Consider the following 14,752-nt stretch of genomic DNA (forward strand, 5'->3'; position numbering starts at 1 on the left):
CAGGGTGAAACAGCTAGTATGGCTTGCTCCAAAGTTCAATGTATTTAGTATTTAACTGCCCATAAAAACACACCTTGTCACTTTTATGTCTCAGTTTTTTCATGGATTAAACAAATGAGATGTAACGGGTTAATTAGTGAACTTTAGAGGTGCTGGAAGGTGGATGTTTTAACTTTGGGCAGAATGAGGCTAGCCACTCCCCCTTGCATCCAGTTTTTGTGCAAAGCTAAGCAAGTCTCTAGTAAAATAATCCCAAATAAGAAGAGAGATTAAATTTTAAACTGCACAGGAAACATACAAAGAGAAAAACCATCACACAGAGTGTCACAGGTATTTTGTGTTTAGATTACACTCATGTTGCACACACACAGAATGCAGTGAGGATGCAGGTAGACACACTGGACCGCTGCAAGCTCCCGCTGGTGGTTGATGCGTTACAAACTCAGTGGTGACTGGTTTTGACTCTGTTTTCAAAATAGTAGCAGGGTCACAAACATTTTCTGATCACAGCTAAACGTTACATTATTGTGTTTCTGCAAACATCATTTGGGATGAAAAACAGGCATAAAATCAACACTTTTTACACTTTTTTGTACATATTAAACAAACAAGATACACTTTTGGACAGAGCCAAGCTAGCTGCTTCCACTCTTTATGCTAAGCTAAGCAAATCACCTGCTGGCTTTAGCTTTCCATTCAGCACACAGACATGAGAGCGGTATCAATCGTCTCATCTAACTCTCAGCAAGTGAATTTCACAAAATAACTATTCCTTTAATCAACTAGCAGCTACATTATGCATGCAGTAAATGAAATAATGTGCGATAACTTACGGTGAATGCCAAACTTGGAATGCTGGCCACACTTGTTAATGACCAAAACCATGATGAGAAGGAATGTGCAGGCAAACACAGCAAGTCCCACAGCCACAGACACCTGTTCAAACAAACACACACCGATTTACAGTTACACTCACCAACTATTATTAATAGCATTACATCTGTATCAGGAGTAAAGACGCGACTCACCACAAACACTCGACTCTCCGGGTTCTCTGTCACGTCCGTGTCTGATTTGGTTGTAGGAACTGAGGAACATAACTGAGATTTAGTTGAAGTAAAACAACTCAAAACAGACCTCATCAAGTCCATGCAGTGTTAAGGAGACATGCTGAGATCTTTGGGAGAGTAAAGTTCAGTCAAACACTTACTTGGATCCACATCAATGACTGGCATGTGGGAGGCAAAAACACAAACACATTCATGAACACAAATGACTGAGAACCAAAGGTGCAACCTGTGCTCTTACAGTGTGTTCTGACTATTATCTGCTTATCACACATTCACACACACCCTTATATTACCATTTAGTGCCACTTAGATTATTATTACAACGTCCGTTATCTTATGTACTACCTTTTCACTTCTTTTGAAAGAGACCTAATATCCTATTTTTAGTTTTTATTAAGTTTTTCATTTTATTCAATTCTGTTTGTAGCTGTGTATTTAATAAATCTATACTTCAGAGCCCAATTTATTTGTAAAATCAAATGATAACGTCCCAGCCAAAAAGTCTTTTTGACTCCAAACCTGTTTATTAATACTGACTCCTTAATAAACCATTTTAAGAGTCGATATAAGATTACATAACATGTGAAAGGAGCAGTTTAACACTTTGGGAAATATACGTATGTGCTTTCTTCTGAAGAGTCAGATAAGAGGATCAATGTGTACATTGGAGCTGGAACAGGGAGCTGATTTGCAGGGATGCATAATAATATCAACACTGTGTCATTATTGGACGATACAGGCTTTAAAATAAAATATTTCTATTGATCCAAAATGAACATTTCTGCCAGGCTGATAAGATAACACGCTAATTATTCACACACAATGTGAGGAAGTCTGTGGCGTGGAGTCTGGAGAGCAAAGTCGCCTTTTGGTCACGAGAGGAGGAACAAAATCACATTCCTTCAACACTATAAATTTAACTGCGCATCTTTAGAACCATCATTTCTGTCATTACAATGATTTTGTGAAGAACAAAGAAAAGCTGTAGTTTCCTCCTTTTGCACAGCGTGAGTATGTTTTGAAGTGCATCATATTTTATGTCTTCATCTGAAGTAGGCACGATAATATGTTGATTCCACCACGGGAGAAACTTGATGATCTCTGCAATTAAGTGAAAATAAATATGTGTATATATCGGCATCTGCAATTGGCCAAAATGAGTTCAAAAATATCAGCACAAGGATACTGACAAAAATCCAATATCGTGCGTCCCTACACAGAGACTGACAAAGGTAAAAAACAAACGCTCAAATAAAAGTATCTCAGGAGCAGCCCTACAGTGTGGGGGCAGGTCTCTAAATTAAAGACAATAATTGGTCCAGGTGGGCGGCGGGTGGATGATTTATTAGTACATGCAGTTTTGGTTGACATCAAAACCAGTCCATGGATCTCTAGCAGAGAGTGGGTGAGTGAAAATGTGCTGTTTGGGTGTTAAAAACTGAGAAAAAAGAACAAAAGCAAAGGGTAGAGGAGCTCTGACACCAGACTGGTTGCTGCTCCGGGTTACATGCATGGGGAACACCGGGCCAAGGCGGGGCCCATGCTGCTGATTAGGCTTCTAATTGGTCAGCAGCTCTGAAGAGAAAGCACAGCCGCAGCTGAGAGAACCCAGCAGAGGAACAACGAGAGGGGCCATCACAAGACAGATTTCTCTTTGAGCTGCCCTTAATGGTCTCCTCGGCTCGTTATGGGCTTCTGCTTGGAACAAACATCCTGCAGCTACAAAACGGTTTCAGGAACTCACCTGGAATGATCCCCTCAGGATCGAGCGGGTCGAAGGGGTTCTCCATAAACATCCCGGTGGCCGTGGCCTCAGCGCGTCCCAGTTTGTTCTGCGCTATCATAGTGTAGCGACCGTTGTTGATGTGGGTGGGCTTGTTGAGGAAGAGACAGCCGTGTTTCTCTGATCCGTCATCTGAGTCAGGGATGTACTGGGTGTACGCGTACTTGGTTTGTTTGAGTTCTACACCGTTGTACAGCCAGGTGATGACCGGTTCAGGATTACCGTCCACGGCAAAGGGGAAACACCAGTGGTGCTGCGGCACTGCGTTCCTCAAGAACAGGATCTTGACCGGAACTGTTGGGGGATGACAGATTAAGGAGTTCAGCAGGGGTTAGAGGAGAGACGCAGTAGACAGGGTAGTAGGGAAAGTGAAGAAGAAAAAGGCTAAGCTGCAAGCGAGTAATCCTCTCCTTACCCTCTACTTCTAAACTAAAATAAAAGATTTAAACTCTAGACAAAACAGCATTTTGAGAGTATCTGTCATAGCCTGACGGATTTCTAATGAAACAGGTTAGGCAATCGCAACATTTACATTGGAAGGAATTTGATTTGAATGTTTGAAAGTTAACTAACTTAGCTAACTAACTTTAACTCTGATTGATGGCTGAATGTTATGATATTATTGGTCAGTTCAAGACTTCGTTTGCACATGTCATATTTTGTTTTACATAAAGAAAACATTTTGATATGAGAATACAAAGAAATAGTATTTTCGGTCATAAATTGGTGCACAATATGACCCGGGATGTGATCTAAAAGGGTTAATAGGAGATTTTTTTTATTTTATCTTGACTTTACAGTAATCATTTTAGGAAATACACTCATTCATTTTCTTGCCCAGAGTTAGAAGAATTAGATTGATACTACTCTTATGTGGTAAATGGTAAATACCAGCTTATCTTAGCACAACGATGGGAAACAGGGGTAAGAGCTAGCCTAGCTCTACCCAAAGTCTTTAAAAGAGACAAGAGGAGCATGCATCTCCTTTTAACTGTTGGCTACTGTGGCCTGTGCACAAGACACGGAAGCTCCCGTTGGGTCAATCGAACGGTCAGAGTGCAGCTGCCGTTTTGATACCAAGCTGTCGCTAATATTTGTATGGTGACTCCACTTACGATGGAGCTGTACGTGGGTTTTAAATGAAATATTTTACTGGATTGGATCGACTAGACCTTTGCGTGTTTATTTCCACTGTTTATTAGTGGAGTGATACGAAGCTTCATGGGCGAGTTGTCTGAATTGTTTGTTTGTAGATTTGACTATACCTGCTTTTGTGAGTGTACCTTGAAAATGATTTGACATTTGCATCATCATTGAATCAGAAGAATCTTAGCTTTTCAAAAATTTGTTGTGTGAGTACTCACTCAAAAGTTGGAGTACTGTACATGACATGTGCACAATTAAAAAGAGATTTAAATGCACAAGCCTGTATGCAACGATCGTAGGCTGAATGTGGACCTTGATCAGCTATATCATAAAGTCAGTGATGGGTGAAGTGGCCTATATGTTCCCTCCGAGTTTCCATGAATCAATGTTCATCCATCTGCACTGCAAACCTGTGCTGACCTGCTATGAATAATGAATCCTGGTCGTCGTTGCGACCCTGACCACAAAAGCTACCTGGAAGCTCCTCTGGATGTGAAGTTACAGGAAATGGCCTCGTTCAGATCGAACACAACTCTCAAGTGCAGAGACCCCTCATACTGCTCAGACCTTTCTGCTGCTCTTAACCCATGACCCCCCCAGCCTTAGAAAGTGCTGCGCTAAGGAGGTACAGAGGCATTTGTCTCTTTACCCGGGGCACGCTGAAGTCCGTTACACCGAGTGAAAATTAGCGCTGTTTATCACATTTAACTAATCATCCATTAGAGACCTCCACTAACCTTATACAAGCTATTTCACTGCAGGGGTTAAAAGGAAGGCTAGAATTATGTTTAATGAGCCTGCCGGCTGACAGACCTCATTGTAGAGTTAGACAATGGACATTTTGGAAAAAATGAGGCAAACACGCAAAATTAAAATCAGTGCAGGCAGATTCATGCACTCTTAGAAATAAGAGCTCCAAAATGGTTGCACCTGACGGGGGGAGATTCTACCAAGAACCATTTGCTTCTGCAGAACAGTTTTAAAGAAAGGGTTTGTCAAGGGTTCTTTGTAAGAATAAGGGTTCCTTTTATAACCCCTTTTCATCCAACAAAGGAAAAATGGGCTCTTCAAAGACTGTTGAAATTCTTGAAGAAATATTTTGTCAAGAGTTAGAGAACCCTCTGGGTGGGTTATGTTTAGCACCTTTAGAAGGTGCAACAATTCTGGACAGATCCTTGAGAGAGGGTTCTGGCTGGAGCTGTTACACCAGAGAGGGGTTCTCTGTAGAACCTGTCATAGGAACTTTTATAAAAGGTTCCACCAGAAACCAAAAACAGCTCTCCTATGAAGACAAGCCAAAGAACCCTTTATGGTTCTAGTTAGCACTTGTATTTCTGAGGGTTAACTGGAACCTTTGCCTGCAAAATATTAACTTTTGTGATTAATGAAGCTTTTAATTAATTTTTTTCACCTTTAAAGTAAAAAAAAATGACACTGCAAAAAACACGATTTAGAAAAGCTCTTTTATGAAAAGGGAAGCCACACGAGGACCGTGAATCAATGGCACAGAGAGCCACTCAGCAGTAAACACCCACTGTTCTGGGAGGTAATTAAGAGTAATTAAAGGGCTAGCGGTTAACGAGTGTCCGTCCACCAGGGGGGCTGATGTTGATAGATTAGCTGCACTAACGCATTTACAGACTGCCAATCACTGCGGACGAAGCGGTTTTCCGGAGTAGGAGGGAAAAGTCCATTAGCACAGGCTCAAATCAGATCTTAGCGCGGGTTATCAGCCCCATTTTCCTGACGTTCATTATCCGTCCCTTGATGCTTGTGCATTTGGCTTCAGCTGATTGGCGCCCTCGCTCTTTTTGGCTTTATTTTCTAATGAGTGTCACTGAGTTGCTGATATACGATATTGTTTGGGCAGTATTTTTTCAGTAATGTATCACTAATGCATCTGACTGTGTTTTCTGTGGGACCGCTGGGTGCTGTCATTCCTCAGTGTTCCTCAACTTCCAGCTGCACTAATGCATCTGAATGGAGAAAACAACAGTAAAGATCCCGGGTCAAGCTGCGGCTGTAATTTAGAAGTAGAGCACATCTGAGGTGAAGGAGTTCTTTAAGAGCAAGGCGAGATAAGTTCACTCTCTTTTGTCCTCTCATTGTATCCCTAAATTAAATGGCAAGCCATACCTGCAGCACTTCACTCGTATTATTTTAACACTTCTCACCAGTCGCCAGAGTGAGTGGCAGATGACAAAGAGCTCCATTAGAAGCATGGTGGGTACACGCTCGTATTTGTAGAGGGGGCATTTATAAGAAATCAGTGCAGTCCATTTCTCTTTTCTCTGGCTGTCCACCCTGCCTGCACTAGAAAAATGGCCCCAGTGTGCTCTCGCCCTAACCTCCATTAAGCCCGACGACTCGTATTGAGCCTGCGAGCTTTCAAGAGTGCGGTTTTATTTTGCAGGCACTTACACTCAATGTCCAATTGCACCATCTCCTCCCCGGGCCCAGCTTGGTTCTCGGCCTCGCAAGTTAGGTTGTGCAGGTTGTCACTGGAGGAAACGTTGGTGAGGTAAAGGACCAGCTGTAATGTGGAGCCCCAGATTATTTCCTGCAGCAGCCGACAAACAGCGCACACAAAGAGCGGAGGGGGTTAATGCAGCAGGTCACACCTACATATGGATCACTTGGAGACACACAGGTTGGGATCCAATTTACTGCTGTATACTGTAGATCAATAGACTACAACTGAACTTGAACCGACTGAAGGGTTTTAAACATAACACATCTGTGAAGGCTACTGAGCAAAACTGTCAAAAACATGAAGGCCTGGATCTGGAGACGCACAAAAGAACTCAGGTCTCGGACAGTGCGGTTTAGGGACAGGAGTTCACAAACATATGTAGTGCCAAGAGGAAATCCTCTTGTCTCTCTTTTCTGTATCTTATGAGAAATAAATGAGATTCTTATTTTGATCTTACAGAAGTGTCATCTGTTTCTCCTAACCCCCACTTTGGAGAAAAAAGCAGCAAAACAAAAGAAAAGCAGGAGATATTTTGCCGAGCTCATAAATGTCTCAGAGGTGAGTTAGCATATTAGCACCTCCAGTTCTTCTCTGTTGAAGTCGTGGCTTTTTTTGAATAGATTTTTTTGCTATTTGCTTGAAATAAGGTCTGTGGTTAACACAAGCTTAAGAGATTGTTGTACGTATAAAATATAAAATTTAAAAATACATGAGAGTAAATGAGACTACAGTGGTTGTCGGGGACATTAAACATCAACACGCCGAACACTAGTTAGTGGGGGTGAGTCCTGTGAACGAACTTCATGTAGTTTGACTATAGTGTAACGTTAGCTTTTCACTTCTGGTGATAACATTTACTCTTATAAAAAGGAAAAGGAAAAATCCCATTGGCTTTTTGTGGAGGGAACCAGTGGGATGATTCTATTGCTATTGCTCGGCTTCCTACACCGGTACTCCTGCTACTTCTCTTTTAAGCTTCCCTTAAAAGGAAAAAAAAAGAAAATAGAAAAAATATATGTTTAGAGTAGAAATAGAACGTGTTATTTTGTTAATATCTGTGTGACATATGTATATACACTGAAAACTCTTCACTACCTGGGTAATGACGTTAGAGTGGAGTTTCTCGGTACGCCATCTCACACTGGGAGTGGGACTTCCTGTCACATGACACTCAAATGTCAGGTTTCCTCCTTCTTGGGTCTTGTCTTTGGTGGAGACGATGTGCACTTCTGGCAGACCTGAGAGCAGCAGAGGGGACGGCATGAGCACAGGTCGCTAATGTGATGGTACAACGGAGCGTAGAGCTGACCTTTTTTTTTTTGGAAAACAGTTTAGAGAAACGGCACAGGACCAAAAACTCTCTCATATGTTTCCTGACAACGAGATGTTCCTACTGTATGTGATTAATGTAACAATGCTGAGCCCATTTCTTCCCTGCATTTCACTGCACCTACTAGATGGAGGCATTAACTTTCAGAAGAGCAACAACAAATGGTTATTATTTTTCATTTTGAGGCCAACTGGATGAAACCTTTTCATTTTAAGGAGACATTGTAGAGATTAAAAATGTCACCAACTTTGTGATAAAATATTTAAAGATCCCCTCCAGACATGTTTTAAGATGTAGAAACCTAGTTTGCTTTGAATCATTTGTCTGATAGTTTTTTCCCCCCATTTTTTTTGTCATTTTTACCAAAATAAAATTCTTAAAATTACATCTCCTACTTCTTCCTCATTGACAAATACAGATTCTAAGAATCTGTAAATATTTTTTAATTCAGAAGTTCAACTAAAAGACGCAAAATGTCTTCCGCTTCACTGAAAAGTCCACTTTCAGTGTTTGCGTACTGGAGGAGTACAGCTTTCACATCACACTTCTATTCAAATTCCATCCTGGACCACGACTGGCTGCCAAAGTAGTTATGATGTTATAAAATCACACTTGTGTTCATTTAAAAATACATATTTTTGTGAGATTTGACAACGCAGTCTCACGGCAGTCCACCACTGGTCTCATTCCACAGTCAAGACAGCAATAATAACGGAACATGCAGTTAAACTTTCAAAATAAAGCTTGCTGAGTAACATTTCAGGTAACGGTCGCAGTTTACTTCAGGCACAAAACTACTCGGTTAGATTTAGGATCATCAAGATGGCTCACTCGTTAGCTACCTCCATCATCAAATCTGCAAAAAAGAAAGAGTTTAATCACACACTAATATTTCGTTGGACCACCTTTAGCTTTGATCATGACACGCATTCGTCCTGGCATAATTTTGATAAGCTTATTTAATGTCAGAGCATTTTTTTCTGTCCAGAGGTGAATTCATTTTTCATCAAGATCTTGTGTTGATGATGGGAGAGTCGGACGGCTGTGTAAAGTCTTCTCCAGCACATCCCAAAGATTCTCAGTGGGGTTCAGGTCTGGTGGACAGTCCATGTGTGAAAATGACGTCTCACGCTCCCTGAACCTCTCTTTCACAATTTGAGCCTGATGAATCCTGACATTGTCATCTTGGAATATGTCCGTGTCTTCAGGGAAGAAGAGAATCCATTGATGGACAAACCTGCTCATTCAGGATATTCAGGTAGTGAACTGACCTCATGTTTTTGGCTCATAATGTTGCTGAACCTCAAATCAACCCCAGATCATAACTCTGCCCCTGCAGGCTTGTACAGTAGGCACTAGGCATGATGGGAGCATCAGGTTATCCACCCCTCTTCTTACCCTGATGCCCCCATCACTGTGGAACAGGGTAAATCTGGACTCATCAGACCACATGATGTTTCTCCGTGGCCCCAGATTCCAATCTTTATGCTCTCTAGCAAACTGAAGCCCTTTTCTCTGATTAGCTTCAGTGATAAGTGGTTTTCTTAAGGCCATGCAGCTGTTTAGTCCCAGTCCTTTGAGTTCTCTTCACACTGTGTGGAAATGTTCTTACTTTCACTATTAAACACAGCCGTGAGTTCTACTGTTGATTTTTTTTTTTAATTGATCTCTGATCACGATCATTCAAGATTTTTTTCCGACCACATTTCTTCCTTGAAGATGATGGTTCACCACGATCCTTCCAGGTTTTAATCATATGTTGGACAGTTCTTAAACCAATTTTAATACTTTCATCAATCTGCTTAGTCGTTTTCTTTGCTTGACGCAGGTCAATAACTTCACCCTTCTGAAACAGAGGAACATCTTTCCCATGATCACAGGATACGTCCTCTGACATGGCTGTTTAAGAAATGAGGAGCTGCTCACTGCATCAGTCAGGGTTGAATAACTTGTCAGCTGAAACTGATGGAAGGCTCTTATCTATTCACTTAGTTAAATCCAGGTGGTGACTTTTTTTTTTTTTGGTCAGGCAGTGTATAACATCACAACACAATGCAAAACGAAGTTCAGACATCGAAACAAAACCCAAACTCACTGCAGTTGTCTATCACCAAAGAGTTGAGGGGCACTTCCTTATCACTGGAGAAACAAGACAACATCTGGCTGTCCACGTCACCGCGGTCATTAAGCTGCCACTGCTGGAGCCAGTGAAGGTCACAAGAGCAAACCAGAGGGTTGTCCCTCAAAACCCTGAAGAGAAAAAGGAGAAAAAAAATTAGGATTACATTCATAAGCATGACATTGTAATCCACTCAGAAAGTAATGATATACTTCTTTTTAAAAACACTCCAATTTAAATGATTAAAACTTAGTTTTAATGTAAAATCTTGATGAATTTTACCTTCAGATAGAAAATAATCTTCCATACCCTCCAACTTTAGATTCTATTTTTCTTCTGCTTTCAAAAAACTTGTGAGTAAAAACTAGTGAAAAGGTGTTGCTGCCATGCACTGAAAAGACTGATGTCAAGTCTTTTCTTTTAAATACCTCACTAAGTATGTTCACCTATAAATTAACCTCAGAGTATGATGAAAATAATATCATAAAACTACAAATGCACTTGTAGTCCTCCTATTATGTATATTAACATTTAAAATCTGCATACTTTTACCCAGCATCATAAGCCAACTTTGTACATTTAGGAGCTCTTAATAATGTCACCTGAGAGGATGAAGCCTTTATTCTCTCTGCAAAACTTTCCTCGGCTTTCAGCGTTTTTAGCTTTTGAGCTAACTCCTTTAAACACTGATCACTGAACGATGCAGAGACCTCGATTTAAATATTTTATACCTCAAGTGCACATTCATTTTCATAATATGAGCTAATGTAAGCTAATGCTAACTCTTTGAGTCGGCCGAGAAGTCTCCAGCTGATGTTTTAATGTTTCCATCTCTCACGTTTTAAAACACAAACCCTGTGAAAGTGTATATGTAAAGCTAGCTAGCAGCTGCGTACATGATATTAGATTAATGCTAAAAGACTGAGGCTAAAGCTAGCTTACGTCTCAGCAAACTCGGGTCGGATGGTGAAATACGGCAGGTATATTTACATGATAGATTATAGGGGTGTAAGAAAATATCGATACAGTGAAATATCGCGATATTTTTTTTCCCGATACTGTATCGATATTCAAAAGCACTGTATCGATTTTTTTAATTAACAATTAACATGCAAATATTCTCGGCTTGGTTCATTTTTGTGTTGCAATTAAACCTCCGACCTCTAGTTGGCAGCAGTCAACAGCAGTTGGCAGTCCTCCGCACCAAAGAAGCAACAACATCTCGCAAGAGCAGAGCACATAAATGCTGCTAACTTCATTCAGCAATGACCGAGGATGAGAGGATCCGACTGGCTCCAGCGGCTTTCAAAGCTAATGTGTGGGCATATTTTGGTTTCAGAACAAAGGAAGGCAGTAGCGACATCGATAAGAGCCATGCATTATGTAAAGTCAAATACTAGCACATCTGACGACAAACCATGCTGCTGCAACGTTACAGGCTAACGTGAAACGAGTGGATGCCGCTCAATGGACTATTGAAGAATTGTACGTAACTCTTACAGCACACCACATAGATGAGCAGTGGAACCTTAAGTCCCACGTACTGCAAACCCAAAAAAAGCAAATGCTCTTATTTCATCTCTAGTGAAATACAAATGTAGCTTCCTCTGTTCCAATTCAGTAAGCTGCAACAGCATTGTATGTTACTGTTATGACAGTTTTCTGACAATTAAATTCTTTAAAAAACTCAATATATCGTTGTGCCTATAGTATCGCAGTATATCGCAATATATCGTATCGTTGCCCCTGTATCGTGATGCGTATCATATCGCCAGATTCTTGCCAATACACACCCCTAGTAGATTACAGAAATACACTCTTTAACATGAGAAAATGAAGAGCAACCGATTTTGACCGAGCTGGACTGCGAACATGGAAGACAGCAGTGCTAAGAGCTAAGCTAACCCGGTTTAGACCTGAGACAGTAAACAAGAGAGAGATGAATCATCATTGGAACACTTAGATTCTTCACCAGCCCACATCCTCCTCCTCCTCCTCCTCCTCCTCCTCCTCCTCCTCAACCCCCTGCATAACTAATACAGCTGCAGTGATATCTAACAAGTTTGGCTGGAGGTAAAGTTACTGCAGGTAGCAAGCTAGCGTTAGTTAGCTGGCTATGCTAACATTCGCAGCTTACGTTACAGCAGATGAAAGTAAAGTTTAATCCATTCACCACACGTGTGTGCTTGTGCTTCATGTTTTTGAGAGACTACAAAAAAGACACCATCGTCCAGACTCATGACACGTTGAGTATCGCTCTTCTCAGAGACTCCTGCACACCGCATCAACAGGTAGAGAAACGCAAAGCTTGACAGCTCTAGCTACAGTTGACAAACTGTGATTGGACTGTTGCTGTTTGGAGGTGGGGCTTAGCGAAGGGTCAATTTGACTTCCTAAACTTATGTAACCCTCTCTTCTTGGTTGGTAGGTTTAGGGGCTACAATTTCTCATTGAATGGTTTTCTACTGTGTAATTTACTTCACTCTGTGGGTCAAGAACTTCACCCATTTTACTGCTGCACGTTAACGTTATGGATGTGTAAAGGAGAACCTGGATACAGCATCGCCTCTCAGCTTTGCTTCCAATTTAGCCCAGTGGCCACTTATTGTAAATGAAAAATGAAAAACGGGATCAAAAAGATATTTATCTCTTTGCCTTTTAAGAGTCTTTATGAGGTGCTGCCAGAAAGCCTCTTTTAAGACGTGGTTAACACTGTAAAACAGCTGTAGCCTGGGTAGGTTCAGGTTAAGACCGTGTTTGGGGTTACAATAAGTATGTTGCGTATATCACGTGACATCACTGCAGCAACTCGCAAAACAATCAGCAGCACAAGTCACGTGACACACACATCATTGTGTAGCTTAAAACTTGTTTTGGTTTCCACGTTGCACATGAACCCTGTTCCTTAGGGTGAAAATCTTGCTTGGTTGAGCTGTTCATCCATCCCACCTCCTCCAGACCTGGAATTTCTCCCTCTTTGTACAACACTGAAAGCCCAGTGATGTCACACAGCTAATGGGCACCGGCCATGTCTGTGTGAGTCCCCTAGGTGTGGTGATGAATCATCAGTTTGTGACGAGTTGGGAATGAGAACGAGCTGAATAGGCACCATCACTGCATCTGGTATCCTGCTCTTAAAACATAACTAATCTAACCTCAAGTCTGTCACATTCACAACTGTCCCACGTAAAATCACGGCAGGTAGGAAAATTGCTAAAACTGCTCTTAGACAAAGGGGGCATGAAAGTTAAAGTGCTATTAGCTATCCATCCATCCATCCATCCATCCATCCATCCATCCATCCATCCATCTTCAACTGCTTATCCAAAGTCAGGTTGTGGAGGTAACAGTTCCAGCAGGGACACCTTGGGATCCCCAGCCACATTAACCAGCTCTGACTGCGGGATCCTGAAGTGTTCCCAGGCCAGGGTGGAGATATAATCCCTCCAGCTAGTCTTCTGTCTGCCCTATGGCCTCCTCCCAGCTGGACGTGCCTGGAACACCTCCCTAGGGAGGCGACCAGACGGCATCCTTAGATGAGATGCCTGAACCTCAACTGGCTCCTTTCTACACAGAGGAGCAGTCATCAGTTATGGATGACTGAGCTTCTCAGCCTATCTCTAAGCCAGCCACCCTCCTGAGAAAACCCACTTCGGCCACTTGTACCCAGGACCCAAAGTGCTATTAATGATAATGAAAACATTACTGTACTGTAAAAAAAAAATAAAGTAATAAAATTCCATGAGTCCAGAACAACACTGCAGTGCCTTTGCACGTCACAGTGGCTCTCTGCTCCGCGCCGCTTGAAATACACACCTATTTAACAAAACCTGAGCAAGAAAAACATAATCAGGCAGCTGCTGAAATGCTTCTGGTGGGGCTTGCAGCCCTGCAGAGTATGGATCAGAACCGTGGCGCAGACATGCCGCGCTTGGTGGAATCAAGCATTTGCTCGAATATGTATAACTAGCTTACTATACAACTTCAAGGTACTATGTGGAATTTTCAGAAAACTATTGACACCAATTGCCATTAAGTGAAGTGCAGCTACATACTGTCAGAAATACACTGACTATTGATAGGTGCCTCATACGACTCGACTACAAAAAAATTCAACCTAACCCTTAAGTAATTAAATTACCCTAAAAAAGTAATGTGCACAGTAACTAAGGTTACGCTTATTTAAATGAATGAGAGTACAAATTTAAAGGGACTCACAGGTTGAGCAGCGGAAGATAATGAAACACTCGCCAGGAGATGTGTTCCAGAGAGTTTGATGCCAGGTTCCTATGAAACAGAGAGAGAGGACACATGATATAATCAACATCTGTTGTGCTGTTCTATTGCTATATAGTATGTAACACAATATTTATGTTGTAGCTAGTTCAAGAAAGCTTCTTCGTGTGGTACATTTCGTTTGCATGCATTTTTATTTTCCTAGAGGAAATGTGAGACATAAATCTGTACATATAGTCACTAAGGTAACGGTAACTTGGCAGGGAAACTGAAATGAGGTCTGCGATCATGCCATCTGCTCGAACGTTGTGTTTCAGAGAGTTTAAATCTTTCAGGAAAAAGATTAACCGTTCTCAGTCTAAATAAAAGAAAAAAAATAAAGTAAAAATGTTCTTTTCATTGTTGTAATCTTTCTGTTCTGCAGTTGAGTCACGCTGTGATTTGATTGCTCACTTTCAGAGGAATGCTTACCTGCTTTGAATTACTCTCAGTGGAAAACGTTAATGCATCCAAATGGGTTCTGATCAATTACCTTGGCAAGTATTTCACACCAGCCAGGAGCGACATTCACAAACACCTCCAGCACATCTCTCAG

At 41.4% G+C, this 14,752-nt stretch overlaps 1 protein-coding gene across 2 annotated transcripts in view; it reads right to left on the minus strand.

Annotated features, from left to right (window-relative positions):
• ntrk1 (neurotrophic tyrosine kinase, receptor, type 1) overlaps positions 1–14,752 on the minus strand; it is a 54,719-nt gene that overhangs the window by 22,585 nt on the left and 17,382 nt on the right. The window contains exons 4-11 of one of the 2 annotated variants that reach the window (XM_084727662.1): positions 14,140–14,208; positions 9,898–10,052; positions 7,568–7,710; positions 6,421–6,559; positions 2,815–3,147; positions 1,211–1,228; positions 1,029–1,087; positions 834–936 (exon numbers count right to left, since the gene is read on the minus strand). In XM_084727662.1, the coding sequence (XP_084583788.1) occupies positions 834–936; positions 1,029–1,087; positions 1,211–1,228; positions 2,815–3,147; positions 6,421–6,559; positions 7,568–7,710; positions 9,898–10,052; positions 14,140–14,208 (1,019 nt within the window). The remainder of the gene's footprint in view (positions 1–833; positions 937–1,028; positions 1,088–1,210; positions 1,229–2,814; positions 3,148–6,420; positions 6,560–7,567; positions 7,711–9,897; positions 10,053–14,139; positions 14,209–14,752) is intronic. The other variant, XM_084727663.1, reaches the window with a different exon arrangement.

Source organism: Lutjanus erythropterus, chromosome 9 (genome assembly GCF_056507025.1).
Source record: "Lutjanus erythropterus isolate fLutEry1 chromosome 9, fLutEry1.hap2, whole genome shotgun sequence".
Lineage (NCBI taxonomy): Eukaryota > Metazoa > Chordata > Actinopteri > Lutjaniformes > Lutjanidae > Lutjanus > Lutjanus erythropterus.